Source organism: Oryzias latipes, chromosome 4 (assembly GCF_002234675.1).
Source record: "Oryzias latipes chromosome 4, ASM223467v1".
In the NCBI taxonomy this organism is placed as follows: domain Eukaryota; kingdom Metazoa; phylum Chordata; class Actinopteri; order Beloniformes; family Adrianichthyidae; genus Oryzias; species Oryzias latipes.
Genome location: NC_019862.2, coordinates 28,970,614 through 28,996,808, shown reverse-complemented (window position 1 = coordinate 28,996,808; position 26,195 = coordinate 28,970,614). Strand labels below are relative to the sequence as shown.

General features: G+C 45.4%; 1 protein-coding gene across 1 annotated transcript in view; it reads left to right on the top strand.

The window, feature by feature from the left end:
- LOC101173050 (semaphorin-6B-like) overlaps positions 1–17,298 on the top strand; it is a 141,381-nt gene extending 124,083 nt beyond the window's left edge. The window contains exon 17 of the mRNA XM_023954529.1: positions 12,128–17,298. Within this exon, the coding sequence (XP_023810297.1) occupies positions 12,128–13,032 (905 nt within the window). The 3' untranslated portion in view covers positions 13,033–17,298. The remainder of the gene's footprint in view (positions 1–12,127) is intronic.
- The last annotated feature ends 8,897 nt before the right edge of the window (positions 17,299–26,195 follow it).

The following is a 26,195-nucleotide window of genomic DNA, read 5'->3' as shown; positions in this document are numbered from 1 at the left end:
GCTGGAGCCACATGGAAGTTCAGGCGTGTTCATGGGGCACATGTGCTCTCTGACACGGAGACACTGTCTGTGAAGACTTTAGCTTTCAGGAGATAAGAATAATTGCATGAAGTCATGGGGGCTTAAACTCTTTCATCTGTCTCCTTCCTCTGGTCCCCACTTCTCTCTCATCACTGGGGGCCTTGAAGCACGGGGGGGGGGGCAGGCTTCAGGATTTTGCTGATGGATGAGTTTTTTCAGGGACTTGTTGAAATGGGTTTGTGTGCTTTGGACTCTGGAGCGTACAATGTAATCTACAGCTGATGCTTTCGACCCCCCAGCAGTGCAGACATCATATTTGGATCGGTTTTCTCGGCCCCAACGTTTTTAAGACTTGAAGGGAGTGTGTGCTCTTCCTCTGACCTTCACAGATTCAATTCAATTCAACTTTATTGATGGGCTTTGTAACGGTAATTGAAAAGTAAAACATAAAATCAAAAGGATCATGAGTGCATAGAATCCAATAAGAAAATACTAAATTGAATTAACTAAACAGACTAAACTAAACTGGACATCCCTGCCCTTAGACCCCCCTTCGTGGTAAGAAAAAAACTCCTAAAGAAACCGGATTCCTGAAAAAACGAAGAAACCTCAGGGGTGTCCACATGAAGAAGGAGGGATCCTCCCCCAGGACGGACTGGTTCTGGGATTACCGGTATCTAGGGTAAAAACGGACCTCAAACACTGAATCTGGATTTAGCTTCAGAACTGGAAGTTATGGAGGAAACATACCGTAAACACAAGATTATGGAAGTTTCCTTTAAGGAAGAACTTTTCCTCAACCATCTTCTGGAAGCAACCAGTCAGCGAGTTGGACGTCACGATTCCGGTTTGAGCTCAGAGTGACATTTTAGAAAGGAGGAGTCTGTCTGATAAGTTAGAATCCATGTGAAGAATGATTAATGGCGGTTCTGGGAACAATGGTCACCAAACTTCAAACCATTATTTACGCATGGCAGTGGCTGAAACAGATTTCAGAGGATGAGGAAGGTGAAAGGAGAATCAATCAAACTTTATAAAAAATAAAAAACATTTACAACGCAGAGTGTAGTATTCTCTGCTCTGTAAAAACATAATTTAAACAATATTTTAACAAGAATCTTTAAAAAATAAACCTCAAACTTAAATCTTAAAGTGTTTTTTTATGGTATCGTTTTTAAATAAAGTTTATTGAAAACTCCTGAGCTAACATCAAAGCATGAAGATGAAAAGAACACCAAAAACTGATATAAACTTTAGGTCCATCTTTCTGCACCAATGATGGAGAAGCTGACCGTCTGAGATCGGTATTCTTTGTCATTTTGGGAACTTGGGCTTTAAAACAAGATCAAAGAAAGCACTTCCAAAAGGAAAGTAATTAATTATTTCAGCTGAACGCTGTTGGGAGCCGCCGAGGAGACCACCACTAAAAACGACTGAATCCCTATTTTAAGAATGAAAGTTGGAATTAACTCAAGAGCAAAGTTAGTGCCTCAGAGTGTTTTAAAAGTCAGTGCATCAGTACTTGATCCTTTTTGTGAATTATTTTTCCACATCTTTACGCACCAGCATGCCAAGTCATCCTCTCGCTGGTAGAAAAGAGCACAGCATTCCACACTGCAGAGGAAATATTCGATTGAAGCTGCAGCTGGAGGTCTGGTCACAGGAACTGCCCCGTAAGATGAGCTGTCGGTGGTTCTGTGCAGGAACTGAAGACCCTTTGATTAAGGTTTTATCCCTTGTGCTATCTTAGATGACCCTACCCTTACATTGACGTGTTCTCCCTACCATGACAAAGGTGGATAAAGGTGGAAAGATTTCATTTAATCCATGGACACCAGTGAAGATCACAAATCATTGAAAAAAAAAGGTTCAGAGCACTGTCTAGTGGGTCTAGATGACCCAACTCCCAACGATAAAGTGCCTAGAATAGCACAAGGGTTACAGTTGATGCAGAAAAAAAAATGTTAAGCCTTTAAAACCTGGATCCATCGGCGTTGTTTTAAATTCAAAACTCTGGATGGGGACTAGTTGCTTCCAGCATGCGTCGAAATGAGAGATGGGTGTTGTGTGTCACATGTTGCATCAGGTTCGAAAAGCTTGCATGTGTTGCATCATGTAATTAGGTGTGAAGTCAGTCCTGCACTCTGACATCCCGAGCGCAGAACTGCTGCATTGTTTTCCTGTTGATTCCATCTATCAACACGTTTCCTTCTTTCTGCAAAACAGCAGAAACACCCAGAGCTTTTCCACACGCTGCTGCTTTTACTCTCATCACACTTCCTCTCAATACTTTTTCCTCTCAAACTTTCCTGTGTCCTGAGATGCATCCACAGCGCCATTGATCTGTTCCTTCGCCTTAGCTATATGAACACACTCTGACTCGTTTGTGAATATTTATTTCGCTCTGCACAGAAAGCAGGAATATTCACCATCCAACAGAAGGAGGGTTGGCACTGCAGCGTGTCGTTGGCAGCAGAGAGAAACAGATAAAAGGAGCACCTCACTGGGAGACGTCTACAGAGATCTCTGGAAACGCCTCGGTGCCCCTCACAGAGCGGCGGCCCCGACTGGACGCGCTTTGTTAAGCTGCCTCAAAAGAAAGGCTCTCCAGCTTTGGAAAATGAGGTCTGCTGATGTAATCAAGACCACAACTTCAGCAACGAGCGTTCGTGATTTCAGTAGAGGAGGCGGAAAAAAAAAACACTTATGAGAGCCTGCAATCAGGAGCTTTTAACTGCTGGGCTGCAGAGGGACTTAACCCCCTCTGATGGGTTTAACACAGCCGCCCCCACCGCAAACCTGGGGTTACCTCACATACGCACAGAAAAAATGGCACCAAAACGTGGGAGCAAATGAAAAAAATGGAAATGGAGATGTCCTGAGGAAGGGGGGGCATGTCATCTCCTGCCCTGCCCTCACTGATGGATCCAGCCAAAGACAATAAGCCGTCAGGTGAAGATTTCATGGAATTTAGATAACACAGAGGACGGTGAGCATAAATGTTTGAACACACTGTAGACGAAGGTCTAACAGGTCCCGCCTCACAACCAGGAAGGATTTTTGTGCTGTTTTTTCACCTTAAACCCATGCCAGGCAGACTTTTTTGCAGTCTGCAGCCAGCGGTCAGGGAGGAGCTGTAAAGGACTTTACAGCCTCTGAGAGTAAACACAGTTTATGAGGAAACCAGCTTTGGTCCAAGTAAGGAAGTCGGCTTGTTTTTAAATTACATTCGCTCTTTTGCACTCTGTTTCTGACCTTGAAAAGTACACACTGGTGTGGTTCTGACACGGGGACGCGTGCAAGGTTTCAGGTTTGCGGTGAAGAATGAAAAAGGAGATTTCTAAAGAAAAATCTGAAAAATCATGATGGCAGTTTTTTGGAAGTTTTTTGCTACAAGCAAACGCTTCTCAGTGCGTTTGAAGCCACTTTTGCACTTGTTCTGAAGGCGGTGCACATGCTATGGTGCACATGCTATGGTGCACATGCTCCGCCACGTGCTGCACCTTTCTGCTGCAAACACAACATTAACATTACACAGAGAGATTTCTGCACATGAAAGGCCTTCAGATCAGGAGCTGCTCTGACAGTCGTAACCTATCAAGCTCAGAAATGTGGCGGTGCCATCGACGGGTCCGCCGGGAGGCTGTGAAGTCTCTGTGAGCGGTTTTGATGTGCGGGGGGAATTCAAGCACCCAAACTGCAGAAATATCCTCTGACTTCACTTAGGATCAAAAAGCTGAACTGTTGAGAGCTCCCGAAAAAGCTCACAAATGAGTTATTTAGCATCGAACAAGGCCACCCCCTCCAGACTTTCATCACGACAGAGGAGGAGGATGTTTCAGAGGCAGACGGTGGATCCGGATTTCACCTCTCTCGTGTTGGTTGGATCGTCCCTCCAGTCAGTCAGAAGTTCTCTGTGATCCCATAACTGAAGACGGGTAAAGATGGTGTTTACCTCGAAGTGTGTCCGTCTCTGACCTGCAGTGTTCCTCAGATTTTGTTCACTCTGAAAGCTGTTTTTGATAACCTGGCAGGTATGTAAGGGTTAATGGCAGACGAAGTATGCATTATCACTATTTAACGCACGCTGTGGAAGCCACGCGTCGAATGGTTGCTGCTCCGAAGTGTGTTAAAAAGTGATAATGCATACTTCGAAGGCCATTAACCCGTTTATACCATGGTCACTTACAAAAGAAATAAATAGTAACCCATTTTTAGTCTTTCTTGTTTTTTTTACCAATTTGGATCGCTTTTGTCACAAAAAGACATTCATGCCTGCGACGCGCCACACCATTGCTGCAGTCAAGATTCGGCGATATGTATGCTGATCTTTCCGATGGGTTGAAAAAGCATCAGTTCAGAGAGAAAGTTCACCTCTTACCGCTTGTTTTTGTCCAAATGATGAAGCAAAAGGTTGTTTTAAAGAAGCCGGCGCACTGATACAGAACATTTAAGCTAGGTGACCGGAACTTTTAATGCACACTCAGCAGCCAATCAGAATCGAGTAACTCTTGATGTTCCCAAGATCAAAGGTCAACGAAACTGCGGTTGTGGTTGTAGACTTGACCTGGTGGCGTGTGTGTGAAGAGGTTATGGCGGTGGCTGGCCTTTGTGCTCAAAAGCGCAGTAAGAATGGAAGAATTGTGAAAACAATCTGGTCCTTCAGTCCAGGACGGCGGCTGATGAATATTGGGATGGGATGAATATTCTCCAGACACTTGATTTCCATCATCAGTGACTCACATTAGAAAAAGCAGTTGTTGTTATTTTTTTTGTTCAGGGATACAAAACTATAAAAGCATCAATTTTTCAAATATTTAATTAATCAGTCAGGATTAAGAAGAAAAAAAACATGAAAAAGCAAAGAAAATACAGATTATTTAAGAAAAAGCTGGAAAAAATATCTTTAATGTTTGGTTCTGCATGTTGGAAACTTCTGCTCTGGATTGTTAGGCTGATGCTTCATGGCACCACCACCCTGGTGATCAAAGCAGTTCTGGGTTCAGCCCAGGATTACCGTCTAACAAGAGAGAAGCGAGAAACGGCGTGGAGGCAAAGAACCAAACTGAGCCGCATAATTGGAACCTGAGAAAGAATCTTTGAGCTTCAAATTTAATGACTAACTATCTGTTGTTGCAGCAGCAAAGCTGCCTTTGGTCTTTCTGAATCCTATCTCTGTTTTTCTTACTCTCCTAAATCTCAAATTACACCTCTTTGTCCTTTTTCTAACTCTCCTCTTCTTGTTTGTGGTCTTCACTCTCATCCCTTCTGATGTTTTTCCTTCTCTTGCACATGCATCCCTCTATCCTCCTCTCCTCTCTTTCCTGCGCTGTAATTGGAGCTGGAAGCCCGAAGACAAGCGGCTCAGTGTTTGTCAGGCTGACAAGCAGCCTGTTGGCTTTTATTAAGCTTCAGTAAGTGAGCAGGACTGGAGAGAAGGAAGCAGCTGAAGGGAGGGGGGAAAATGCATTGGCAGCCGCTAGAATGGAGAGAAACCTGTGGAGCCCTGCAAGAAACTGGCAAAATATTTCATGTCAGAAGAGACTTTGGATGTGTCTCCATTCTGCAGATGTGTTGAGGACTTCCCGACACGCGGGGACGTCTCCAGCTGCATGAAAACATCAGCTGTCTGACTGCAGCGCAGACATGCAGACCGCAAGAAGTAGGATGTCAGGCTGCAGCTGTCTGCAGTCCAGATGTGCGCCGGTTTTGACCTTTCTCATTTGTTTTCTCGATTTGCTTCATTTTTGTTTGAAATGTTGCCCCAAGGCTGCAGTCAATGAGTTAGAGACCCTCTCTGATGAAAGTGTTGGTGTTTTTAACGTGTTCTTTCAGCATCTTTCTGATGATGGAGGACATATATGAAGAAAATTAAGACTAAAATTGTTGCACCCAAAATTGCTGTTTAAAAAAATAATCGTATTTGTGACATAGAAAAAAAAGCTGACTGCACTCCGCCCCTTTCTGATGCATCCACTTGCAGACAAATAGATCCATGAATGTCAGCGTTTTCCTGGTCTGAGCCAGAATCTGGATCTAAACAGTACGGATGGATAGTTGGCTAAAAACTGCATTATCATCATTAAAACGCTTTAAAAGTAGATCAAAAGAGGATCGGTGAGGGACTTTAATGATGTGGTTTTTTTTCATATAGATCACCTGTTTGAAGCAAGCATTTCTCTAACTTCAAACTGTTATTTTTATTTAATTTGTCATTTTAATTTTCAGTTTATAGTCATATATGGTTCCAGAAATTCATTTTGAAATGAAAAGAAAACACTTCATTTGTAAAAACAGACACAAATGATTACAGGAAGCAGCGACAAATATCTCAACCATGAGGAGGGTTGAGCTCCCGGTGAATAAAAAGCCAAACTGAGTGTAAACATGGAAGAGCGCGGCTGCTTAAACAAATCCACAAAGATTTAAGAGACGTCTGTGGTGGTTAGTTTGAGGAAACCACAAGCTGGCTGCATGATGGCATGAAGGAAACTGTAGCTCTTATAACCATCTGTGCTCCGAAAAATAGGATTTTTATTTTTTTACTCTGCAGAAACAAAGAAAGGGGGAGGAAGGAGTCGTACGGGAAAGTCTGTTTTCATCTCCTCACCTTGATCACTTGTGATCAGACTGAGGATCTCTGACTGATGTGAAACCTCACTAATGAGAACGCCTGTGTGTATCTGTGTCACTGATCTCATTGGAGAGGTGATAAAGCGCTAATTAGTGCTGAAAAGAACATTGATTTACGAACTCGGCCAGCTGATTAACAACACTTCTTAATCAATGCAAATGGCAAACTTCAGGCTGGAAGTCATTGTTGAGGACATTTTCAGGATGTGATTGTAAGTGACAGGAAAAGATGAGGAGTTTGATTTGATCCGGGGGCGGGGCATTAAGGTCACTGTTGTGAAGAGTTTTTTTACGTTCTGTTGCGGCCGCTCCGTCTGTCTTCCTTTCAGTCCCACAGTGATGCTTTAGATGTTTGTTGAGACACTTAATGATTTCACTCTTCTGCCTTCAGGAGAGGCTGGTCTGAATCCGCCTTTGTCAGGCTAACAGGAACCTTAGGAATTATTGCATAGGTCTGGTTCAGTCTTGTATTGTGGTCTAAGAAGACATTGTGTTTCTACACAGGAATCATATTTTGTCTAATTTATCTTCAAGGTTTCTATCTTGATGCCATTTTCTATCATTTTTCTAAATATTCTTTACTGTTTTGTTGTTTCCTGAGTCGTCATGTGACTCAGAATCAGAAACGCAGGAAATTTCCTTTTCCACAATTCGGTTAAATTTTGTAGCATACGGTTTGGTTATGGCTTAGAATTTATTGGTAAATGGCGTATACTTATAGCGCTTTTCTACCTTCTTTACAGTCACAAACCCATTCATACACACGTTCACACACTGATGGCGGCTCCGCTGCAGAAATCTGGCGCCAACCTTCCACCAGAGGCAAGGTGGGGTTCAGTGTCTTGGGCGTGCAAGGCAGGGAATCGAACCTGCAAAATTGCGATTATGGGTTGACCGGACGCCCTACCGTTGCACCACGGGCACCTATATCAGTTATATAGGGTGAAGGGGGGTTCGTGGGAATTCGCTCATCCAGCCCATATGTGCTTTGTGGATTTGGAGAAGGTGTTTGACCGCGTCCCCCCTTGGTGTCCTGTTGAGGGGGCCCTCGGAGTATGGGGTCCCGGGAGCCTTTATGGACAGAATTTCTAGGTGGAGCCAAATGCCCTTTGGGTTTTTGGTTTAGGTTCTCTCTGCTCTTTGCAGATGATGTTGTCCTGTTGGCTTCATCGAGTCGGGACGTCCAGCGTGCATTGGGGCGGTTTGCGGCAGAGTGTGAAGCGGCTGAGATGAGGGTCAGCACAGCTAAATCTGAGGCCATGGTTCTCGACTGGAGAAGAGGTAGTTTGCCATCTGGTGCTCTTGCCCCAGGTGGAGGAGTTTAAGTATCTTGGGGTCTTGTTCACGGGTGAGGGAAGGCTGGAGCATGAGATCAACAGTCATGCGGCCGCTGTACTGATCCATTGTGGGGAAGAGAGAGCTGAGCAAAAAGCTAAGCTCTTAATTTACCAGCCCATCTTCTTTCCAATAGTCACCTATGGTCACGAGCTCAAAGAACGAACGGTAGCTGGGCGCTCCTTTAGAAATAGGATGAGAAGCTCGGTCACCCAGAGAGAACTCAGAGTAGAGCTGCTGCTCCTCCACATCCAGAGGAGTCAGTTGAGGTGGCTCGGGCTTCTGGTTCACATGCCTCCTGGACGCCTCTCTGGGGAGGTGTTCAAGGCATGTCCCACTGGGTGGAGGAGCCGGGGAGACCCAGGACACGCTGGAGAGACTACGTCTCCCAGCTAACCCTAACCTTGGATGGATGGATGGATGGATGGATGGATGGATGGATGGATGGATGGATGGATGGATGGATGGATGGATTGTCTTAAAAAGTGTCATCAACAGTGCTAACAAACTGCACTAATGTTCCCTCCTATGTTTCCCTTTGGGTTGCTCAGCAGCTCTCAGCAGAAAACCATCATCTGGGTCTCTCGCTGCACTTTCGCATCTTTAGAAGAAAAAACAACAGTTATTGTGAAAATAAGCTGAGCTGAAGTCCTTTAGATTCAACACAAACCATCACAAAAACTCAGTTTGACTTTTTCTCATCACAAAAACAGATTTTTCCCCAGTTTGTTTCTTGTTTTTTAATCAGGTTGGTCTAAATTACACAAAAGCCAGCAGTTTTTCTGATTGATGGTTCAGTTCCCGTGTTCTGGTGTCTTTTTCTGAGCTTCAGTCCATCCAGGATGCAGCTGTGTTTTCAGTGCTGCTCTACTGTACATCTGTGTGCGGTAATTACCGACCATTATTGCAGGACAGCCTTACAAATCGTCTCACTGAGCCTTTTGATTGCAGCTTCCTCTTTTACGTCTTTTGCTCTGAATCTTTACAGTGATTGGGTTGCAGCTTCCTGTTTGTTTTTATTTCTACGCGTAGATAATCTGCTCTGCGGCTCCACAGCAGTTACAGAGACCTTCGCCGGGTTTAATCTGCTGCTCCTCAGATTAATTATGGCGGTGGTTCAGCACTTTACAAGGCCACGGGCCTCATCCTTCACTGTCAAGAGGATTTACACAAACTTCATCTCTTTAGTTCATTGCAAAAATTATTTTGTAGATAATAAAATGATGTTTATTTACCAAAAAGTTTTGCTTCTGCTACTGGTTTTTTGCTCAGATTCCTTTTTCTGTGTTTAAGTGGAAAACTAGCTATATCGTCTCTATAAAATGTTCATTTTAATCATGTTTGTTCACATTTCTTGTTTGACTGAATGGAAAACAGAAAAAGAGAGAGTGAGGCGATAGAGATGGAGGATAAGAAGAAGGGGAAAAAGGGGGGATTGAAAAAAAAGCAGGAGGCGGTTGAATCATAAAGACATAACATACCTGTTGACTCCAAAACTCTTCACGCACAAACCCGTCAACACGTGCACAATACCCCTACAGTTCACACAGACACTGATGCACACAGACACACATGCAGAGGTGAGCTGACACCTGTGCTCAGGTCTTTGTGTTCTACTGTGGTGGATGACGGAATGTGAAAACAGGCGAGGCAGCAGCAGCGGCAGACGGTTCAGCAGCGTCAAGGCTGGAGAGGAGGCGGCCCGGGAGGAAGGAGCTGACTGGTGTTATTTTTTAAAAAACATGTTTTCTTTTTTTAAAGGATTTGTTTTGCTGTCCTTGAGGAGACGATCTCCTTCTGCTTCTCTCTGTGTTGCAGTTTCACTACGGTTACTGTTGTTTGTTTAATGCCCCAAATGCTGACGCTTGCTTTGGGCCTTCTCTCTTTCTCTGAGTTTCTCTCCTCTGTTCTGCTCCCGCTTTCCTCCAGTCTGCTTCCTTTGGCTCCGTTTTCCTGCATGTTGGTCCGGAGAGTCCGCTTTGCAAAAGCAGCTTTTCTTCTGGCACTTTTCTAATTGAACCGTGGACGTCTTTGGTCTGACCAGATTCATGTCTTTAATAATTCATTCCAGGCTCCACGGAGGGTTGGAGTTTTTAATAGTTGAATCTGCAGTAAGACCATGACTCTTTACATTCAGCCTTGAATAAACTTTGGCGTCTTTTTTGTCAAACAAAGATCAAGCAGTGGAGAAATGATTGATCTCATCTCTTTTACTTTCATATTCTCCTGAAAACCCACCGTGATAAAAAGGTGTTTTTGATGTTTTTAACCTGTTCTTGGGGCATTTATAAGGAACATTAAGATTAAAATTGCATTTCTGAGTATTTCTTTATTCAAATTGTTGTGAATCAGGAGCAGATGATAAAATCCAGTGGCAAAATGACCAAACAGTGGGGCAAACAAAAAGAAATGCAGTTAGTCACCAATTCTACAAGTTCTCCCACTTTAAAAGATAATAGAGGTCTGTAATTTTCATAATAGGTAAACCTCAACTATGAGAGACAAAATTCAATTCAATTCAATTCAATTCAATTTTATTTGTATAGCCCAAAATCACAACAACAGTCGTCTCGATGGGCTTCGAAGTAAAACATGAAATCAAAAGGATCACGAATACAAAGAGTTCAATAGAAAAATACTAAAATGAACTAACAAACTGAAAATGAAAAAATGAAAAAAATGAAATGAAAATGAAAAAAAAAAATCCAGGAAATCACATTGTCTGATTTTTAAAGAATTTATTGGTAAATTATGGTGGAAAATAGGTATTTGGTCACCTACAAAAAAAAGATTTTGGGCTCTCACAGACCTGTAACTTCTGCTGTAATAGGATCCTCTGTCCTCCACTGGTTACCTGTATTAATGACACCTGTTTGAACTGGTTATCTATAGAAAAGACACCTGTCCACATCCTCAGACAGTCGCACTCCAATCCCCACAATGACCAAGACCAAAGAGCTGTCTAAGGACACCAGAAACCAAATTGTTAACCTATACACCAGGCTGGGAAGACTGAATCTGCAACAGGTAAGCAGCTTGGTGTGAAGAAATCCCCTGTGGGGGCAATTATCTGGAACCACTGATCATCTCCGTCCATCTGGGGCTCCCCCCAAGATCTCACCCTGTGGGGTCAAAATGATCACAAGAACAAAGATCTGCATGGAGGAATGGGCCAAAATACCAGCAACAGTTTGTGAAAACCTTGAGAAGACTTTAAGAAAACTTTTGACTGCTCTCATTGTCAACAAAGAGTATATAACAAAGTTGTGAGTTCAACTTTTGTTATTGACCAAATACTTATTTTCCACCACAATTTTCAAATAAATGCTTTAAAAATCAGACAATGTGATTTTCTGGATTTTTTTTCCATTTTCTCCCTCATCTTTTTAAGTGGGAAAACTTGCACAATTGGTGGCTGACTAGATACATTTTGCTGCAGTGTATTTGTGACATAGAAAATACATGGGGGGGCCCCAGTCTCCCTGCTCCGCTCTATTTTGCATTATGCATTCACTCTCAGATAAAGAGATTACAGGAATGTCTTTGTTCAACATCAACTTCGGATGTTAGTTTTCGTTCCATTTTTGGTTTATTTTGTTAAGGAATCATGATAAGGACTTCCATCAATGGTCAAAATCACAACAAATCAATTAAAAACAATAGAAGTTGATTAAGAAAACAGTTTAGTATTAAATGACAAAAGTAATTTATTTAAAAAAATGTTTATAAAAGAGACAAGTTTTATTTCTTTATTTTTTCTTTGTCTTAATTCTGAAATGAACAGAAACATCCCAGCTCTCCTCACAGACCTCGTTGGTTTCCTGTTGGGTTTTTGGTGACCTGCTGCTGTTGACCTCCTGCACAGACTACAAACATGACAGAGCTTTCAGTTGTTCCTCACTCATACTAACATACGTGGTTTGTTAACCGGGTAACTTTTAACGGTTGAAGCTATTCTCCAACAGGAAGGCAGTCATTAAAGCCATTAACATCACGATTCCAAATGACACCCTGGCCCTTTCCCACCCAGAGAGATGGGGGAGAAAAAAGCGATTTGTAGCCCCCGCGCTGGAAACACTGATGGCATTAGGACGGTGTCGGCGCTTGACTGATGACCCTGTTGATTGTTTCTGTGCAGGGATGCTCCTCCAGGAGACTTTCGTGGACGAGCCTGACGGCCTGGTGTCCGTAAACCTGCTGGTGGTGTCCGCAGTCGCCGCCTTCTCCACAGGCGCCATCCTCTCGGGTCTGACGGTCTGCTGGATCATGAGTCACCGGCACCGGCACTCCCAAGGCCCCAGAAGCGGCGCCACCCGCCGCAAGAGTGATAAAGAACAGAGCGTGCTGGGGCAAGGCCACAGCGGCTCGGTGATGAGCGTAACGAGAACAAGCGGCGGCGATCGCCGTCGCTCCCAGCCAGACAGCCACTTTATGATGCCCAATGGTTGGCCGAAAGGTGAGATGGACCCGGGGCTGCTGCCCACGCCGGAGCAGACCCCCCTGCAGCAGAAGCGGGCCGTGCGGCTCCCGGACTGTGACTGGGATCAGAGCCAGACCTTCCTCACTTCTGTGGGGTCTTCCTGTCCCAACGGCGCCGTCATTTATCTCAGCTCCAAGTATTTGCATGGAGGTGTGGGAGGTGGGGGGGTGGTACGGATAGAAGACCCTGGGGAGGTCGTGCTCCCCCCGCACATAGACCGCCAGCGTTACCTGATTCTTGCCACCCAAAGAGGAGAGCATGGAGGCAGCCACGCGACCACCGGGAGGAACTCGGCGGGGGAGTACATCTACCCCGCGACGCCACAGGAGTCTCCGGACCGGCGGAGGGTGGTGTCCGCTCCCACCCCCCACATGGACTACAGGGAGCCTCGTTGGAGTCAAGAAGCTCTCAACTACAACTGCAACAACGGTGCGCCCTATAGCTCTCAGCGGCAGGGCCTCATCAGGCCCGACATGCACGGCCCTCGAGGTCTGGGGGACCTGGTGGACTTCAGCCATCTTCTGGGGAAGAACATGGTGGAGCGCACCCCCACCGGCCAGTGAGAGGACAGGAAAATCGCTCTGAAAACCCATCTCTGCCAACAGTAACTGGATGAAATCAACCCCCGAGATAAAGTCCATCCTGACTTCCCGTATGTTCTCTCACTGTCCACCGACGTCCAGGTGACGGGCAAGAGGCAAAGCGTTTCACTGAAACTCTTTGAGCGGGGACGTTCTCCTCTTCATCATCTGCTGTGTGCCTCCCTGCTTTGTTAGAGGTGCCATGACGACGACAACAAAAGACAGAGAAGGGTCCAAAATGAAGACCGCCCTTCTGAACAGGACAGATTTCTAAAAAGATAACTTTGCCTGCAAAGCCAAATGTAAAGCCGTCCCTTCACCCCCGTTACCCCACTTGAACTTGACTTTCTTTGTCCTGTAACATCCAGCAGACAACAATGTGCTGAGACTGAAGCGCTGTAGCTGTGCCAGAGGGCAGCCACTCTTAGAGAACAATGTGTGCGGCCCCAATCCCCCCGTAACCAGCATCCGTCTTACCGTTACTGTGAAGTTTGGCTCTTAGGAGGAAGTTGGCCATATCCTCGCTTCTATCAAAGAAAGACGGTTTTCTCGTTTCTACTTGAAGCTCTGTGTTTACCAATCAGAAGTCTGGGGAGGTGATGACGGGGTCAATGACAGCTCAGACTTTGGAGCCAGGATTATGTAAAGGAAAGCAATAATTAGCAACCAACAACAGACAATGAAGCCAATGTACTATTTTTCTACCCTGGGTGTGTGAGGTGTAAGCTGAAATAGCCGGGCTCCGGCAGGAGCGGCCCTTTCTGATTTTCGTTCCTGTCTTACTCTCTGCGGCCTCCGCCTTGGGTTGGGGCGTATCACTCTGACCGTATCACCCCGCCTGTGAAGCTTGGCCGCCTGGGAGCTCCATTCAGTCTCCTCTGTACCACACTGAGGTCTTTGTGTCCCGGGAGCAGGAGGAGACTGCAGCAACAAATAACCATTAAAAGTCAGGCACCTATCCCGCCACCACAACCCGACAGAATCTAAATGAGGAGGACAGCAGTTTCATCTCATCCTGTAAGCCACACCAGGCAGACTCGGACGTCTCCTGTGGCTGAGCATCAGCGGTTGACCTGGGAAGGAGAAAGGTGAGGGCAGAAGCTGAGGATGAGGGCGATGGGGCACCATTAGCGGCCATCCCTAGTGGCTTTATGCCTTTCTGTAGTGCTTTTCCCAACAAAAGAGGGCCACAGAGAACAGGTGGACACTGGCACCACTGGGTGTGGAGTTTCTTCTTTCAGCTCATTGTCTGGTCTTTTGATGGTTTCGCTTTTTGTGCGGCCTTATCTGTTGTGGATTCAAATGTAGATGTGTTGGAGAGGGGGGGACAGTGGTGTGATGCTTTTGTGTGACATGGACATCCTCACACTGAGCGCCAGAAAACATCTTTGATCAGTTTTCCCCTCATTGTCACCTTTTTCTTCTCTGCAGAAGTGTCATCGCTAACATTCACAGCGCTGTGCAGGTGGAGCACAATACAGGTGACACAAAAAAACGCAACAAAATGCTCCTGAAACAAAAGCTGGTGTCAGCTTCAGAGGCTAGAAGCAGCCGAGACGCTCGCCTTTAAATTCAATTCATTTCCAGCCTTTTCCCCATTTCCATGTTTTCTGTGTGTTTCGTTGATTTTCTCAGTAAATAAATGGTGGATTTATGTTCTTCTTCATTTTTATTATAGCTGATGGTGCCAAATTTCCAAACAGAGCCACAAACGAAGCAAACGTTAGATAAATAAATGAGCTCCAGACAATCTCAAAGCCGATCAGAGAAATGATGACTGAACAGAAAATCAATTTTTCTAAAGCGCAACTTGAGATTTTTTTGCTTGGTTACTTTTCCGTAACTTGTTTGCTCTTCCTTGTCACTCGCTGAACTCGTCTTCATCGTCCGCTTCATTTACTGCCTTTTTCTCAGAAACATACCAAGACTTCCGTTTTGCACAAATGCATCATCTGAACCACAGTGAAACTTATTAGTTCTCACAAACACCAACGTTCCCGTCCTCTTGATGCGTTCTTTTTAAACCTTAAAACTCCTGATCCTTTGAAGTCACTTTACTAAAGACAATCATAAACACAGCAGGTGCGGTCGACCTGTAACGCACCGGGTGTGAGGAGGGTCCTCCTCTTTTGTGTTCTCCATCAGCATCTTCCTGTGGGAAACATCCACCCATCCTCTATTCCCATGCAGACCCGTGCCGGGTCACGGGAGCCCCAGGAGCCTATCACACCTACTGGGAGGGCGGGGTTGACCCTGGGCAGAGCGCCGGTCCATCACAGGGCCACACATGCCTGAGGGCCCATTCAGATTTAGACAATCAACCTATGATGCTTGTTTTGGGGATTTGAGAGAAAGCCTCGATGGGGAGAAGATTCAAGCTCTAAACAGACCAGACCCAGCTGGGATTTGAACCGGGGACCTTTTGCAGCATCTTCCAATTCCAAATCGACTCTCTGATCTATTTGGAGTTTGTTGGTTTGACATCTTTGATGTTTATGTTGAAGATCTACTAGTCCGAATATTTTTCAGGATCGACTTGAAAGTTCATCAAACTTTGCAAAAGCTTCACATAAATCAACAGCCATGAGCAGAGAGGAGAAGGAGACTCAGACGAGTGAGGTCAGGCGGGAAAATGTGGCGTCCTCCCGTTAGTGTGTCTCCACGTTACACTAGGAACTCCAAACAGGTCATTAGTATGAAATGAAGGGAGCGCTCCCTCATCTTCATCGCCCCGTCTGCAGAGGCCTCGTGTCTGTGTGAGCGTGCAAAGGACGTGGAGGCGTGTCCACGCCGGCGTGTCCTTGCTCCGCATCTCCTCTGGTGATTCACTAAACACGACTGATTAAGCAAAGTACATGGCCGGTATACTCGGATGGCCTGATGTGCCCCGCGAAGATGAGTGCCGACACAGAAGCCCCCAGAGGGAGCTACTCAGTCAACCGGCTCTGTTTGACCCCCCCACATAGACGTGCCCCCACTCAGGGAGGCCTCCTAACTCGTTTGAGACATTAATTGAGTTAAGAGCTCAAATGGAGGTCACTCAGCTTGACGGCCGAGTCTGACTGCATCCAGGAGAGGCGCAGTCTGATGGTTTGACTTTATCGCTGCCTCCAGTCTGCGTGACGAAGACGACGTCCTTCCTCTTCCTCACATGCCGTTCCCAGGAGCTGCACTGTCTGCTTAAGTGGTGGTGTGGCTGTAAAGGTTAGCCGGTCAATTTAATGAGTCGGAAACACAAGTCAGAGTCTCCCGCCTTTAGGGCCCCTCAAATCAGTTTTCCCAACTCTGCTGTGGTCTCATGACTTTTCCCAGCTTGAGTCTAAATAGGTTCCTTTTTTTTTTTTTTTTTACATGGCACAGAGCCTCCAGCCTACGTTCAATCCTAACTTTGACCTCCCATCCCTCCATCCTCTGTGAATCTCAGTGTTTCCATCCTTCATGTCGTCTTTTTTTTTCTCTCTGGGGTAACTTTCTCCAAGTGCCCCTGCCATGTGTGCCCCAAACCAATAACTGCCATTTTGCCCCAGAGAGCGGCTGCACCCACTGTGGTTTATTTTTGGGAGGGACTCGTGTGAAGCCGGTCAGCTCTCCTCCCCGCATAGGACAGGAAAAAGCACAAAGAGAACATTTTTGTGGAGGTGTGTTGTTTCTGTTTCTTTGACGGAACTTCAGTTGAAGATTTCTATGAGATGTTTTTGTATGATTTGAAATCTCTGGTGTACCCACTGTGATGATGACAATGAAGCTGCAGGACGACGATCATGAAGATTATTGTTCTTACTGTTGATGATATGAAGCAGTGACTGTGAGCACCCAAGTTTTTTGTCCCGTTTGGATCCAGAGTCCAGATCAGAGCAAACAAACCAGTAATGACTGGAGTCTCCTGCTGCTTCACCAGCGGCTTCACTCCTGGGGGGCCGTGGATCAGATGACACGTCCTGAGTGTACATAACCGTGAAGCTAACCTGTAAGTTCGGTGGAGCAGCCGCATGTGGACGCAGCCTCTGTGTGTACAGGAGTAGCCGCGTGTGAATTTGTACAGTACATGCGTGTGTGTGTGTTTGTTTGTGTCTGTTGCCACGCAGAAAACGCACCACATGCATGCACCCTCGGACAGCTGCACAGGACGCACACGCCTGCAGCGGTTCGCCATTCTCCACCACGTCCTGAGCTGCAGTTCAAACTCAGCATGGAGACTTTGCTTTGTGTCAGCTTTCTTCTTCTAATAAACCACTCAGACATCCAAAACCGGGTTCTGTGGTTCTTGAAGACACCAGCTGCTCATTTAAACGATGAAGAAAAGGGTCATGGTCAAAGAGGAGGGATTATTGGGCGGTGGAGCGACTGGCAGGTGAGTTGGAGACCCCGCCCTAATTCCAAGCACCTGATGGAAGCAGAAGGAACCCAGAAGAGGGCAGCAGAGAGGGAGGAAACTGCCAACTCCTGAAAAACCGTCCAAACGTGAGTCAAAGCAGCAGAACTCTGCTGCTTTGCTTCCTTCAGCTGAGAAAAGTCTTTCAGTTCTGTGTTTCCAGGCTGACGTCCCTTACAGAGAGCGCCACCCAGCCGCTAAGTTCTGTTCATGTGTGAAGTGTTTGGACCTGAGTTTTCTCACAGCACCGTTATTCTGCAATACGATGATTTGTCCTGAGTGAGCTGAAAATGCCAAACCTGTCAGGAGGTTTTCAGTGTCAGGAAAATCGATTTAAAGTGAGACTTCATGCAGTCGACGTGCAGCAAATTTTCAAGAAAAGTACTACAGTTTAGACGGTAAAAATACATAATTACCCAATGAAATTGCAGTATTCGTTTCATGTGATCATATAGGACATTTCTGCCAGGAAAACATGGAAGTGGAGAGGTTAAAAGTGATAAATATATATATTTATTAGTCTGATTGTGGTCAAATTGACCAATTTTCTTATGCTTTAGAAGCTTTGTTTCATTTTTGAATAAAAACAAAAACAAATAAAACTTACCTTTTAGCTCCTGATTTGTAAATCCGAATGTGGTGGTTGTGGTTTGAGATCGGATCCACTGAGGGTCAGTTCCTGTCTGAGTCACAGCGTGCCTTCAAGAATAAAGCCTGAACAGATTCTAATGGAGAGGTCTAAAACTTTTTCCTGTCCTTGAATCATTTGTTCTCAGTGAAAAATACGGAGGAACTTAATGAAATGCTGAAGTTTTGGGTGTTATTTAACGCTTTTATTTCCAGACCTGAGTTCTCAGTCACAAGCAGCTGAGCAGCTCGGGACGTTTTCACGTGGGAATGAAAGACTAAGTCATTTTACTCCTCGACTGGAGATTTTTTTTGGTTTTGATCAGTTTTTCTGGTTTTATGAGCTGCACGCCATTTTTAGTGAAAAGGTTAGAAGTGAGACATGAATGCTGCCCACTGCTGAGCTGCACAGAGATCCTTGTCGTCAGGTTACAGCGGCTCCATTAGGCTCTTTTATTGTTTCCTTAAATGCCAAAAACCCAGAGGCGAGGCTGCTGTACTTCCACTAACACAATCATAAAACAATCCTTTAAATGACTGTAAATCAAAGACAGAAACAGTCATTTGCTGTTGGTGTCAGTTAACATTGCTATGGGTTTTTTTTTGTCACCCTTGCTCCCGTCTTCCTTACAGTTCTTGATCTCTGGAGGAGCCTATCAGCCCCTTCCACATCTGTTGAGGGCTGCTCGGGCACCAGGATCCGTCAGGGACTCATTCACTGATTTTTTATAGGAGTGAAGCCCTTCGGTGCTGCAGTGTTTGAATGATAGGAGGGAGTGACTGCAGCGGATAATTTACAGCTTGTTTACGCCCGGTCCGTGTCCTGCCAGGGTTGAGAGAGGAGAGCACTCCGCATTAGGTCTGTGTCTCCCTGTAACATCTATCTATCTTTCAGTGTAAGCATCCATCCATCTTCCCGCTCATAGTCCTCCATCCCCACGTTCCCCTGCCCTGCAGGGACACACTCATTATGATGAATCTGATTAATGAAGAGGCTGAAACAGTGCCAATGGGTACTCTCCTTGATTTGACTCCCTTCTCCACAGCTGAGCTCCACATCATGCCAGCTCTCATCCATGTCATAATCTTAACACTTTGATTCGTCATCTTCCGCACACATTATCCAAAGGAAGTGACATTCTTTTCTTTTACAAATTTAGAAAGATCTGTCTTTGAGAAGTCTCATGATTTATGTTTGAGGAAAATAGGGAAAAATGCCAAAATGTACATTTTGCACACGTTGCACGGATAAAAATTGGTCATACGTGAATATATTGGGAAAAAGTGAGAAAAGTTGTGGTCTTTACATGAAATTTACACATGCATCTTGCAAAAATCACACATAATCGTGTATGATTTATGTAATAATTGCATATAAAGTACTTAAAATACGCATTAACTGCAGCTAAAAACCGAATTCACGTAAAGATTCGTCGGCTGAAACCCTCAACGGACATCCGTACTCATTGACAAATGAGGAACGCAAGAAGAATTACGTAATCACACATGCATCACGAAAGACCGAATATTTTATAGGTGGAAAATCTACCTATCGTGTCTGTGTGACACGGCCTTTAAATTTCTTCACTTAAAAAGTCCCACTTGTTTTCAGTAGCAACTCTTGCTGGAATTGAAAATAAACACATTGGCTGTAAATTCACGTTTAAGCCTTCGTCACACTGACCCATACGGATCAATCACCGTAGGGGTCAACCACCGTACTGGTCAACCGTTGTACGGGTCAACCACCGTACGTATCAACCATCGTACGGGTCAACCGTCAGACGGGTCAACCTTCGTACGGGTCAACCACCGCACTGGTCAACCATCGGACGGGTAAACCGTCGTACGGGTCAACCACCGCACTGGTCAACCGTCGTACGGGTCAACCACCGTACTGGTCAATCCTCGGACGGGTAAACCGTCGTACGGGTCAACCACCGGACGGGTCAACCGTCGGACGGGTCAACCACCGTACGGGTCAACCGTCGGACGGGTAAACCGTCGTAGGGGTCAACCACCGGACGGGTCAACCGTCGGACGGGTCAACCACCGTACGGGTCAACCGTCGGACGGGTAAACCGTCGTAGGGGTCAACCACCGTACTGGTCAACCGTCGTACGGGTCAACTGTCGGACGGGTAAACCGTCGTAGGGGTCAACCACCGTACTGGTCAACCGTCGTACGGGTCAACCACCGTACGGGTCAACCATCGTACGGGTCAACCGTCGGACGGGTCAACCTTCGTACGAGTCAACCACCGCACTGGTCAACCGTCGGACGGGTCAACCACCGTACTGGTCAACCGTCGGACGGGTCAACCTTCGTACGGGTCAACCACCGTACTGGTCAACCGTCGGACGGGTCAACCACCGTACTGGTCAACCGTCGTACGGGTCAACTGTCGGACGGGTAAACCGTCGTAGGGGTCAACCACCGTACTGGTCAACCGTCGTACGGGTCAACCACCGTACGGGTCAACCATCGTACGGGTCAACCGTCGGACGGGTCAACCTTCGTACGAGTCAACCACCGCACTGGTCAACCGTCGGACGGGTCAACCACCGTACTGGTCAACCGTCGGACGGGTCAACCTTCGTACGGGTCAACCACCGTACTGGTCAACCGTCGGACGGGTCAACCTTCGTACGGGTCAACCGTCGGACGGGTCAACCACCGTACTGGTCAACCGTCGGACGGGTCAACCTTCGTACTGGTCAACCACCGCACTGGTCAACCGTCGGACGGGTCAACCTTCGTACGGGTCAACCGTCGGACGGGTCATCCACCAAACGGGTCAACCTTCGTACGGGTCAACCGTCGGACGGGTCAACCACCGTACTGGTCAACCGTCGTACGGGTCAACTGTCGGACGGGTAAACCGTCGTAGGGGTCAACCACCGTACTGGTCAACCGTCGTACGGGTCAACCACCGTACGGGTCAACCATCGTACGGGTCAACCGTCGGACGGGTCAACCTTCGTACGAGTCAACCACCGCACTGGTCAACCGTCGGACGGGTCAACCACCGTACTGGTCAACCGTCGGACGGGTCAACCTTCGTACGGGTCAACCACCGTACTGGTCAACCGTCGGACGGGTCAACCTTCGTACGGGTCAACCGTCGGACGGGTCAACCACCGTACTGGTCAACCGTCGGACGGGTCAACCTTCGTACTGGTCAACCACCGCACTGGTCAACCGTCGGACGGGTCAACCTTCGTACGGGTCAACCGTCGGACGGGTCATCCACCAAACGGGTCAACTGTCGTACGGGTCAACCACCGTAGGGGTGCCACAGGTTTTTGGGTTGTCTGAGCCCATGAAGGGTTGCAGAAAGGGGCAGTCTCATTTTAACCCTTTCACATTGGAGCTTTGGTATTGACGTTAACAAAAAATGGATTCTGATAAGGAGAAAAACAGCTTTGTGCATCTATGCCAGTAATAAAGTGTTTATGCAATCATAAAATAATTATGGAATTACTTTATAGGCAAAGACCAGGGGTGTCAAACATACGGCCCGCGGGCCCTATCCAGCCCGCTAGGTGGTTTAGTCCGGCCCACACATGAAGAGTAAAAATCATAAGGATTTGGCGCAATTCCGCCACTAGGGGGAGCAAAGGAAAAGCTAAACAGGTGAAACAACATAACTCTGCATGTGCCAAAAGCGACACCTAACAGCTCTGTGTCTGGGTAGGCAGTAGTTTGGTTCCCTGTCCCTCACCATTGTTTCATTGCTATTAGAATGATCAGTACTGTCACCCCAATGACCAAAATGTTGTCAAAAAGAAAAAAAAGTTGAAGTGAAGTGCTGAGCTTTCCAGGAAAATGGAAAGCGTTTTATTTGTTCATGGAGCTGAATGCAAACCTGCATGCTTATGTCATCAACAGGTTGCAGTGCTGAAAGAATATAACATTCAGCTCCACTATGAGACTCTCCACAAAGAAAAGTTTCACTATTTACAGTTAAGAAAAAATAAGATTTATCAGCTATTAGCTGGACTGATTAATCACTGCATTTACTGAAGCCGTGATGTCAGTGATGGAGCAGTGACACCTAGCTACCTTACTGCAAAAAAGTTGGAGCAAACATCAAATTCATTTTCTGATGGATGCTGAAAAACGCTGAAGGCTGCAGAAGTCTTGTACTCCAAAAAACAGTCGACCTTCGCTAGCATTAGTCTGTCAAGAATTATGACTCCAGATCCAACATCTCTGAGGAAACATGGGCAGCTATATGAAGGAATCCAGTCATTTATTGTATTTTCAGTCACTATTGATGAAAACACCAACATCACATATAACTGTGCATATTTATTAGAGGTTTTAAAGAGACCGTCACAGTGGAGTTTCTTGAATTGATGGACACAACAACAGCCGATGACATAGTCAGCTCTGTAGTTACTGCGCTGGACGATGCTGAAGTGAACTGGTCACATGAAGTAATTTTGGTCACTGATGGTGCCCCATCAAAGGTCAGGCAGCAAACCAGGAAAAGATTCTTATAATAATGAATGATAATAATGGACATTTCATTGTGTTTCGTACACTTGAATGACAGTAAATCTGTTTCTGCACAGGATTTAAATCCGGATATTGACGGTCTGGTCAATATCAGGATTCCTTTCTCTCCAGTTTCAGGAGAGAAAGGAGGTTAACTCCAAACTGCTGTGTTCACAAATGTTTGCAAGTTTAATTTAGTGTAATTTTGTCATCGTTTGGACGTTTAGATTTTAGGAAGATGTTTCATTTCTTTCTGTAGCCCCTCTTGAATTTATTATCAGGATTGCTTCAGTGTCAGATTTAAAATATTCATTCTGTATAAAATTGAATAAACCAATATTTAAAATTTCCTTCATTCATTTTCTATTCCGTTTTTGTCCCTTTCGGGGTCACGGGGCTGCCGCAGCCAATCCCGGCCACTTATGGGCGAAGGCAGGGGGACACCCTGGACAGGTCGCCAGTCTGTTGCAGATATTTAAAATTTTTTAAATTAATTTTATTTAAGATCCTTTGGCCTCTGTGAATGGATGTGTAATAAGAAATGATTAGGCTACCATGTTGGTTGAGGCATGTTTTCCAATTGAGTAAAAAAACAAAAACTAAGCTGTTATTTTGCTTTTATGTTGCTGGTCCGGCCCACTTGAGATCAGACGGGTTGAATGTGGCCCCCGAACCAAAATGAGTTTGACACCCTTGGCATAGACGGTTAAGGAGTTATGGTAGTTAAAGAGTGTGTGTTAATTTACTGTTATCAGTGTGTTAAAGGGTTAAGGAAGTGCTAGTGTGTTTTACAGTGCCCTTAAAACCCGTACGGCCACTTTAAGAGATGTCATGAAAATGAACATACCGTTGTCTTCCATGTGGTCATTGTGGCGTGAAGTATCCATGAGTCTAAGTGCATCTACTTATGACGTACGGGTGCTGTCGTACGGTACCACACTCCTAGGTGCGAGTACTGGCTCCTTACTGACTGTGCACGAATACTCCACGCAACGAGATGTGCACGTGATACATAAGTCCCTGTGGGACCAATTGTCTGTGGCAAGCAGAAGTTATCATAAACATCCAGATGATATCTTTTCTCTTGCCGGAGTCGCCAGCAGCATAAAAAAAATGTGCGTGAACATTTTCTTTCTGTGGTTTCACCAAGCGGTCTAGGTCCCTCCAGACGACCCGTACCCACCCATAAGAGCAGTCAGGACTTACGGAACTGGAGAACACCTGCCCCCGCCTGTGTTTTTTTTCTTCCAAAACCTGTTGGGCGCACAACCCCTTTCCCAAATTCTGCTGCAGTTTGCTAGGTTGTCCCTCCATGGAAACACTTTTGCGCCCAATGTAGTAACTCCCTTCTGCATTAGGTGGCAGTATACACCTGGTGACATTGGCTTCAAACAAGCAAAATATTAGTTTAAAAAAGGTGCAAAGCCTCAGAGCAGTTATTGACCACTAAACCTCTCAGAGATCAACAGATCAATAAGAGAATAGCATATACTGTTGAACGAGTCAAATAATGGAGACTCCTGTGTTTTCAATGCTTAAAAATGATCTGACTTTATATATCTAGTGCTGTGATGCGTACTAGAGCTAGCCAGTATTTGTATTCTGTTATTAGAATATTTTTAGTTTGTAAGGAAAAGTAGCTGCATGATAAAAACAAACAACAAAGAGCTGTGAGGCAGCTAGAGGCAGTGGATCTGTAGAAACTGGGTCAGAGAGCACAACAGGTTTGCTGTTGTTCCCCTCAACAACAGATTTCAGGTAGAAACACTTTTCAGAGCAGAGAGCTGCTGTCATGGCAAAGAAAAACAACTGAAAGATGAAAGGCGAGAAAAGCTTAAAGACCATCAGAAAAGACAACACTTGATCATTGAAATTGAGATGATACATGAATTTATTTTTTTATAATTTTATATCTAAACAAAAAAGGGACTTCAAAGGAAGCTCAGAAAAGGAAAGATGGCAGGAGGAGCAGGTCAGAGAAGATAAAGTGTTTTAAAGGCATCTGCAAACACACAAAGGTGGAATCCTAATGACCCACAAAGAGAAGAGAAGCAAAACAGTCAGATAACAAATGACTACATTACCCAGCATGCCTAGGGTGCCAGGCGATTGGTCAGTTTGGAAAGTTTTTGAGTGGAATGAATTGATTGCCTTCACACAACAAAACCGCTCTTTTTTTAAAGGCTTAGTCCCAACTGCCCCGTACGGGCTGTCCGGGGGCAGAAAAGGGGCAAACCTGTACGGGGCATTAATGTTGTAGACCACTCAGTGAACCAGTAGCATTAAGATCATTCAGTTTTTTTGTACGTCCTTATTTTTATGACGTCCCTTGAGGTGGTCGTACGAGCCTCAGGAGAGCTGAGAGACACACCTGCCCCCCCCCCCCCCCCCCAACCCAAGAATTTCTCTCCAGCCATGAAAAAAAACATTTCACACGTGTTTTTGCTTCAATGCAGATGCTAAACCAACGTAATTTAGGAGCTCAAGTGGTTTGTTGCATGTTTGCACTGATGGGCTTTAAAAGGTTAAAATGCGACTGCTCTTCTCTACAACGGGCCTGCACCACCCATATTGGTCAACCCCATGGGGAGGAAAGGGAAATACATGAGGGGAAATGTCCTTAACCCTTGTGCTATCCTAGGCACTTTAACATTGGGAGTTGGGTCACATAGACCCACTAGACAGTGCTCTGAACCTTTTTTCTTCAATGATTTGTGATCCTCACTGGTGTCCATGGATTACATGAAATCTTTCCACCTTTATCCACCTTTGTCATGGTAGGGAGAACACATCAATGTAAGGGTGGGGTCATCTAAGACAGCACAAGGGTTAAATGGAATTCATTTGGCCTTAAACCTACAGGTTTTTGCAAAAATGTGTTTTTTGCTCACATGCAACCCTGATACACACAATATTATTATTATTTTTAGGCTCTAATGCTCCGTCTACACAGCCGCCATTCTCAGGCAATAGCACTGTCACTGGGTTGTGTGTAACTAAGTCACAGTTGTGGTAGATACGTTTTCTACTCATTCATAATGGAAAGCCTCAAAATTTAATTTATCTTAAATATTTAAAATATAAATACATGATCAAATCAAAGAACAAAAGGGGTTAAGTGGAAAAGAAAAGGCTGTTCTCTCAAAATTAATTCCCCCCAAATCTTTCTGGTAATCTCTTATTAAACAATACAAATTAAAAGGATCTATTAAAAATACATATTTTTTGATATAAGACTTTTCATTAGGAGGTTAAAAACAGATTATCCACCCCTGAAACTATAGTTGATGGAGGGAACTTCACCCATTGGGTCTGATTTGAGCATTTTTGCTGGGAGTGCAGAGCCCCCTGGTGGACGTTCAGTGGAGGGGGGAGGGGGGGGACTCATGACAATAAAAGGGAAAACTGGGCTGAAGGGCTGGAAGAAAGAGTCAACTTTAAAGGTAAAACCTGTCTCTCCACTCTGGAAAGTTGCTAGACATCAGCAGAAACGTTCAATTAAAACCTGTTCTCCTGGAGTCAGCGTCAGTCTGTCTAACCCCCCCCCCCTTTTTTTAAAGACATTCTATTTTTTATTTATTTAGAGATTTTGATGTCATTCTGCATTTGTCATCTAATTTTCCTTTTTTGTGTGTTTTTCTGA